Raw genomic sequence first — 7996 nt, 5'->3', positions numbered from 1 at the left:
ACCTGAAACGTGTCTGAAAAGGGTCTCGACCCAAAACGTCACCCATTCCTCTCCTAGATGCTGCCTGACCTGCTGAGTTACTCCAGCATTTTGTCATACCTTTGATTTGTACCACCATCTGCAGTTATTTTCCTACTGGAATTTAGAAGCATGAGAGGGGATCTTATTGAAACATATAAGATTATTAAGGGATTGGACATGCAGGAAACATGTTCCCGATGTTGGGGGAGTCCCGAACCGGGGGCTATAGTTTAAAAATAAGCGGTAGGCCATTAGGAACGGAGATGAGGAAAAACGTTTTCACTCAGAGAGTTGTGAAGCTGTGGAACTCTCTGCCTCAGAAGGCAGTGGAGGCCAATTCCCTGAATGCTTTCAAGAGAGAGCTAGTTAGAGCTCTTAATGATAGCAGAGTCAAGGGATACGGGGTGAAGGCAGGAACGGGGTACTGATTGTGAATGATCAGCCATGATCATGGTGAATGGCGGTGCTGACTCAAGGGGCCAAAGGGCCTACTCCTGCACCTATTGTTTATTGTCTAAAAGGAAGTGTAAGGTGTGAGAACAAGACATCAAAGGGGATGGAGATTAAGGAAAATGTAGAATAGATCATTGATAACTAGGAGAAGGTAACAACAAAGCAAACAGAGATTAAATGTAATCAGGTACTGTCAGATTGGTCTGAGACCAAAGAAGGGGAGGAATGGAGAGAGAGGGAAAGCAATGATTATTTGAAGTTAGAGAAGTCAATGTTCATACCACTGGGGTGCAAGATGCCCAAGCAAATTGTGAGGTGATGTTCCTCCAATTTGCGCTGGGTCTCACTCTGAGAATGAAGGAGGCCCAGGACAGAAAGAACAGTGTGGGAATGGGAGGGGGAGTTAAAGTGTTTAGCAACCAGGAGATCAGGTAGGTTTAGGTGGACTGAGCAGAGGTGTTTAGCAAAATGATCGAGGAGCATGCACTTGGTCTCACCACTATATAGCAGTCCACACCTGGAACAGCAGATACATAGATGAGGTTGGAGGAGGTACAAGTGAACTTCTGCCTCACCTGAAAAAACTTGGGGTCCTTGCATGGAGTCGAGGTAGGAGGTACAGGGACAGGTGTTGCATCTCCTGCAGTTGCTGAGGAAAGTACCTGGGTAGGAGTTGGTTTGGGTGGGAAGGGACGAGTTAACCAGTGAGTTGCAGAGGGAATGGTCTTTGCAGAAAGGGGTGGAGATGAGAAGATGTGGCCAGTGGTCGGATCCTGTTGGAGGAGGCACCAACGCACACACAGTCATTTTATCACATGAAAACATAGTGAAGTTTACTGAGTGTTAACTGGAGACCGGACACACACAGAGTCATTCATAGACAAGATCTTTGTTGTTTTGATGTTCATTTATTTAGCTGATGAAACTGCAATGTTACAGTTCAATCACAATCACTGGAAGCACAGAACACATTGTGAGCTTTCCAAACATTGGTGTAACAAACAATGTGAAATCAAGAGGGTAATACAGAGAGAGACAGTAATAATTCCAATCAGCACAATCTAAGTCAAGAGCAGGATCAGCCTCCACCACAGGGACTTTCCCACAGGCCGTGTCTGCCCATCACCACCACCCCCGTGTCCCTGGCACTTTCTTGTCTACATGTGTGTATCAGAGAGATGGCACTAAATGCCCTGGACACCGTTCTGCACTGCTGCACCTTTTAACTGGGATGCCCAACCGTTCGAGACTGTTATGTACTGACTTTGAAGCCATTATCCTGTCAGGGAGATTGATGAGAAACTGGAAGGACACTGATTTGTCACTTATCCAGAAGCAAACGGCCCTTTATTTTAGAATCAACACCACTACTTCTACTGCTGATTTTGTGTAGAGAGGAAAGATCACAAAACCAGGTCATATTCAGTTAGAGAGGATGGAAGACCAACACATTCTAAACGGCACAATCATCATTGTCTTCAATAATGACGTTCCCCCCTGATGTAAATGGTGTTAAATCCCAGTCAATGATGTTCCCTCCATCTGTGAAACAACCCTGACTGATCAACTTAATATCATTTGGTTTTAGAACACGATCCCACATATCAACATCTGTCATCTCTCCGACAAAAGATTGATTGATGTCAAAACCTCCACCGACTGAGTCTTGCTCCTGACCAATTATAAACGTACCAGACCCTTTCACAACCAGACCCTTTCCACTAACCTTCTGTAGACTGCCTCTCCCATTGACCCAGACTGTTATCTCACCCCCTTGAGACTCCCAGGTCACACAGATGTGGCTCAGTAAAGAATTCATTTCTGTGACGAAAAATATAGTTCTTTGGTTTCCTAATTCTAACCATAATTCTGTTTTAGATTGTTGCCATATCAGTATACTATTGGCGGAAGAGCTTGTTGCGTACGAGAACAATGAGTAAACGCGATTCTCTTCAGAGGCTGCCCTGAGGCAGACAGTAAAGGCGGTCAAGTAGGCGAAATCAGATGCATCCAATTTGATGAAACTGTTGTCTGTTGCTGTTGGGAATATCGCTGATTTTCCCTTCAAATCTGTAAAATGCAAAGAGTTAGATTGTTAAATCTCAGTTTAAAATTGTAACATTGCCGTCTGAGATGGAGCACAGGGTAACTAGTGAGCAGTTTTATGCAAAGGAATGTTTTATTTAAACCTGATCGACAGAGTGGGAACAGTTCCAGAAGTGTGTTCTACGGAAGCTGTTCTTCACCAGAGGAACAAGTGCAATTGACTAAAGGCACAAATTCTAACCTGGGCAAGTTTTGAAGAAGATTGATTTCTGGTTTGCCAAAATACAACACATTTTGTCTTAGTATCACCCGACCTGTGACCTCTTCTTATTCTCACCGTCCTGAGAAAGAGAACTAGTCATTCTTCACCACCAGACATAATTGGGCAAAGATTCCAGCACATGGAAGGGCAACACATTTTAAGAGTTGGATACAAGAAACAATTCACTAGTTTATTCAAAAGCAACAAAATGCTGAAATAACTCAGCGGGTCAGGCAGCATATCTAAAATGTAAAACACCCCCTGGTGTGTGCAGGGTGGTGTTAATATGAGGGGATCTCTGGTCAGTGCTGACTCTGCGGGCCGAAGGGCCTGTTTCCGCACTGTATCTCAAAACAAAAGGTGACACCTGCTGCCTCGGCACAGACTGGGAATGGAATCTGGTCACCTGCTGCCCTGCATGTTCCTCAATACCTCTGTCATCAGGTGCACCATGACTGATGCTTGCACTCAGCAACTCCTCACATTAGAAAAGGTACTAACCTGCACTGTCAGATCCTGACAGGTAAATGCACATCACAAGCACAAGTGGAATAAAGGGCTTCATCCTGTCTCCAATCTGTTGAAACAAAGAATTCCCAATTCATTTCATTTCATTTCACTTGTCAATCCATTGAAACTCAGAACCAGCAGCCAGTCCCGTGTGTCAGCAACACACAAACGGCTCCTCTGGTACTCACTGTGTCCGTCTCCAACAAGCCGGTCTCACCTCAGGTGGGTCCAATACCCTGGGCACAAGCTGCTGCAATTTATATCCTGCTGAACCCAGTCACAGCCAATCGCAGGAAGGAACTGAGGGGGTGGAGCAAACTCTGCTGCAATTAATCTGTGTGTCGACATCGTTCAGCATCAGATAATGAGGGGGAGGGTGTGGAGCGAGCCACGTTAATTCATCTTCCCGGGCGGTGATGAAGTTCACCTCTCCCACCTGATCACAGATAGTTCCCCCGCTCCATATGGGAGCCCATCTCAGAGTTGATGCCCACTCCTAATCCCAGCCCTGCCCTCCTACATTTGGACCCCAGTTGCACTGAATCACTCCTGGGGTTCATCAGCAAGGATAGTCCAGGAGCCCATCTCCTTCCTCCCCTGTCTCATGGATTTTGATCAGATCATCAGATCTCATACTCCTCCTGTGAGTCATGTTTGCCGAGACTATGCTGACTGTCCCTAGTTAGCCCATACTGCTTCAAATGTGAGTCAATCTTATCCCGAATAATCCTCTCCAATAGCTTCTCTACCACTGACATACCAGCCTGTAATTTCCAGCATTCTCTCTACTCCTCTTCTTAAACAAATGAACAATATTTGTTACTCTCCATTCCTCTGGGACCCGTCTGCGACAGGCAAAGATCTTCCACAAGGTCCCTACAATCTCTGATATAGGAAGGCACTGCAGTGGTTGCCTTCAATGCACTTTGGGAGGTTGAATGTGAAGGGAAACTATACAGTTACAGGCAACACTCTGCACTGATGTACAGAGTGATCTTGGGGTTCAGGTTCAGAGCTAATAAAATGGAAATTTGCCTTCATTGGTCTATCAAGTATGAAAGACAGGAATTTATTTTGAAGCTAAATAAAAACTTAGTTAGGCCGTATTTGGAATATTGTGTGCAGCTCTGGTCAACCCCTTACAAAAAGTATGGAGAGGTTATGGACAATAGACAATAGACAATAGGTGCAGGGGGAGGCCATTCGGCCCTTTGAGCCAGCACCGCCTTTCAATGTGATCATGGCTGAACATTCTCAATCAGTACCCCGTTCCTGCCTTCTCCACATACCCCCTGACTCAGCTATCCTTAAGAGTATCTAGCTTTCTCTTGGATGCATTCAGAGAATTGGCCTCCACTGCCTTCTGAGGTAGAGAATTCCACAGATTCACAACTCTCTGACTGGAATTCCTCATCTCAGTTCTAAATGGCCTACCCCTTATTCTTAAACTGTGGCCCCTTGTTCTGGACTCCCCCAACATTGGGAACATGTTTCCTTCCTCTAATGTGTCCAACCCCTTAATAATCATGTACGTTTCGATAAGATCTCCTCTCATCCTTCTAAATTCCAGTGTATACAAGCCTAGTCGCTCCAGTCTTTCAACATATGACAGTCCCGCCATTCCGGGAATTAACCTAGTAAACCTACGCTGCACGCCCTCAATAGCAAGATTATCCTTCCTCATATTTGGAGACCAAAACTGCACACAGTACTGCAGGTGAGGTCTCACTCGGGCCCTGTACAACTGCAGAAGGACCTCTTTGCTCCTATACTCAACTCCTCTTGTTATGAAGGCCAATATTCCACTGGCTTTCTTCACTGCCTGCTGTACCTGCATGCTTCCTTTCAGTGACTGATGCACTAGGACACCCAGATGTGCAGATGGTGCAGAAGAGGTTTCCTGGAAAGCTTCCTGGATTAATGGGCATTAGCAATGAGAAGATGTAGGAAAATAACTGCAGATGCTGGTACAAATCGAAGGTATCACAAAATGCTGGAGTAACTCAGCAGGTCAGGCAGCATCTCAGGAGAGAAGGAATGGGTGACGTTTCGGGTTGAGAGCCAATCTGAAGAAGGGTCTCGACCCGAAACGTCACCCATTCCTTCTCTCCTGAGATGCTGCCTGACCTGCTGAGTTACTCCAGCATTTTGTGATACCAGCAATGAGAAGATGTTGGACAAACTTGGATTGTTTTCTCTGGACCATTGGAGTTTGAAGGCAAAACTAATAGAACTAAATAAAATTATGAGAAGCATAGATTCAGTGGACAGTCAGAACATTTTTCCCAAAGATGGAAATATCAAAGACTAGAGGGCATGGTTTGAAGGTGAGAGTGGCAAAGTTTAAAGGAGATATGTGGGATACGTATTTAACACAGATAGTAGAAGGTGCCTTCAATGCGCTGCCAGGGGTTGTGTCGGGGCAGATACGAGAGTGGTGTTTAAGAGGGTTCTAGATGGGCATATGGATATGTAAGGAATGGAGAGATCTGGATCACATGCCAGAAAAGGAGATTGGTTTAACTTAGCATCCTGTACGGCATAAACATTGTGGGCTGTAGGGATTGTTCCTGCCCACTGTTCTATGTTCTGTGGGTGTGGGGAGACCATGGGGAAATGCTAATGAATGGATAATGTCTGGCAGTGAGATGTAAAGAAGGGGACAGTAGAAACTGATAGTTCAGACAATAGAGCTGCCAAAGTGTGGATGAAGGAGCATGAAGCCATCACTGGAGCTGACTGCAAGACCACCGGAGTCACTGTGTGTGATTGTATCGGCATTTCCCATGAGGAATATTCAATGATTTACTTTCTGTTGCACCCAGAACTGGATTTTATTTTGAAATGCAAGGTGGAAGTGATGGGAGGTCATAAGTAGTTTGGAGAAGAAGCGTTCAACTGCAGAAACAAGGAACTGCAGATGCTGTTTTTCAAAAAAGACACAAAGTGCTGGGGTAACTCAATGGGTGACGCAGCATCTTGAGAATGTGGTTAGGTGATGTTTTGGATCAGGACCCTTCTTGAGAATGATTGTGGGGAGCAGAGAAAGCTGGAAGAGAGAAGGTGCAGGACAAAGTCTGGGGGAAGAGTTTATTGATAAGCAGATGGTTGGGCAAACTGTTGTTTTATCAGTTCAACTCTGTTTTATCAGGCATATATTGGGTAGATAGGGGTTTTTCAGCATGGCAAATGCTAAAGGGCATAGATTTAGGAGGAGGGGGAGTAATTTTAAAGGAGATATATGGGGCACGTTTTTCATTCACAGTGTGGTGGTGCATGGACTGTGCAGCCAGGCAATTGATGATGTACAATATCACCTATTGTATCATTGGAACACATATTAATCATGCCCAGCATCTTTGCATCTAAATCATTGATATAAACCACAAACAGCAATGGGCCCAGCATTGATCCCTGAGTTATACCGATAGTCACCTGGGCACCTGTGAAAAAAACTCATTGGAGTTGAGATTTTGAGGTGGCAGCCGAGAGGATGTCCCCCCAAGTGAGAGATCTAGAAAGAAGAGTCAACATTTCAGAAGCAGAGATTGTACATTCAGGGCAGAAACGAGGAGGACATTTTTTTCTCCCAGATGTTTATTGTTGCTCTTTGGAATGCTCCAACCCAGAGTAGTATAAAGCTGGAGATGGACTGGGAAGCAGGGGTGTGTGGAGACAACGGGGACGTGGTGTTGAGGCCAGGATTGGAACAGCCATGATCAGATGTGTGCCTGCAGTGGTGTTTGGAGATACGTGTCCTTCCTCAGCTCTTGTCCTTGCCTCCACCTTGTCCCATGAGGCTTCCAGCTCCTTTTCCAGGCTTCTAGTTTGGTCCCAGCCAGCACCCATGGTTCTGGAGCTCCAGGCATGAAGGACTGGACCCATCTGCTCTTTGAATCAAGGTGACATCCTGGTGAATCTCTTCTGTACACCTTCCAACTTAATGACAACCTTCCTACAGTTGGGCAGGCAAAACATGACATAGTATGCAAGCATGGTCTCACCAATACATACTGCTGCATCATGACAATGAAGGCAAGCAGGCCTTCTTCTTCTTCTTCTTGCGTCTTGCAGAAGTTATGTAACATCCTCCAGGCGCTGTAGACAAAGGTGGCAATCCCGAGTGTGTGGCTCTCGGTGTAGGCGGCCAGGGATCTTCAGATGGGAGCTGTCACTTCTGTGAGTCTCTTGGAGCAGGATTGCAGTGACTTTGTGGGTCTGTAGCAGATGTTCAATGATGGTGGTTTTCGCCTTGGTGAGGCCTTTTGCATTCAGCTGCTGCAGGGTGATGCCATTCGGTTCGACATCCATAGGTGCCCGCCCTAAGAAGTGCGCATGCTCCGGGTTGGCGCCAAACTGCAGCCACTGAAGTTGCATTTGGGCTGCAAGCTGTTGTTGTTTGTTCGTTGTTATTTCTGCTATTTCTGCTTCTGCTGTCTCTGTTTGTTGTCGTTCACCTGACTAAGGTCAGCTGACAGGGCTCACCACGAGGAGGTCGACAACGTGAGCCCTGCAAGTAAGCCAACACCTTCTTAACTGTTCTGTCCACCTGAAATGTCATTTCCAGGGGACCATGTACCTCAGATCTGTGTTTTGTGTTAACCTCTCCAGGCCTCTACCCTTCACTGTGTAAGTCCTGCCCTGTTTTGATATACCAAAGTGCAACACTTCATACTTGTGGTCTCTGAATGGAGCCTACTGCAC

At 45.9% G+C, this 7996-nt stretch overlaps 1 protein-coding gene across 2 annotated transcripts; it reads right to left on the bottom strand.

The window, feature by feature from the left end:
- Window positions 1-1373: 1373 nt before the first annotated feature.
- LOC144606684 (C-reactive protein-like) lies at window positions 1374-3550 on the bottom strand. Of its 2 annotated transcripts, none has more exons than XM_078422983.1 (3): window positions 3481-3550; window positions 3284-3359; window positions 1374-2544 (listed from the first exon to the last, which is right to left on the bottom strand). In XM_078422983.1, exons 2-3 carry the CDS (start codon window positions 3345-3347, stop codon window positions 1928-1930), a joined length of 681 nt encoding a protein of 226 aa, XP_078279109.1. In that variant the 5' UTR covers window positions 3348-3359; window positions 3481-3550; the 3' UTR covers window positions 1374-1927. The 2 variants fall into 2 exon arrangements, with proteins under 2 accessions (XP_078279109.1, XP_078279110.1); XM_078422984.1 differs by having other exon boundaries at window positions 3510-3548.
- Window positions 3551-7996: the final 4446 nt, after the last annotated feature.

This window comes from Rhinoraja longicauda, chromosome 27 (assembly GCF_053455715.1).
Source record: "Rhinoraja longicauda isolate Sanriku21f chromosome 27, sRhiLon1.1, whole genome shotgun sequence".
NCBI lineage: Eukaryota > Metazoa > Chordata > Chondrichthyes > Rajiformes > Arhynchobatidae > Rhinoraja > Rhinoraja longicauda.
Note: the sequence above shows the minus strand (reverse complement) of the source record. Positions and strands in the feature narration are given on the sequence as shown.

Bases quoted from the DNA above. Each gene is read 5' to 3' on its own strand.
- LOC144606684 (XM_078422983.1), bottom strand. From the start codon at position 3,347: ATGAAGCCCTTTATTCCACTTGTGCTTGTGATGTGCATTTACCTGTCA. The intron at 2,545-3,283 runs GTTAGTACCTTT...TGCATTTTACAG, and splicing joins GTCAGGATCTGACAGTGCAG to ATTTGAAGGGAAAATCAGCG.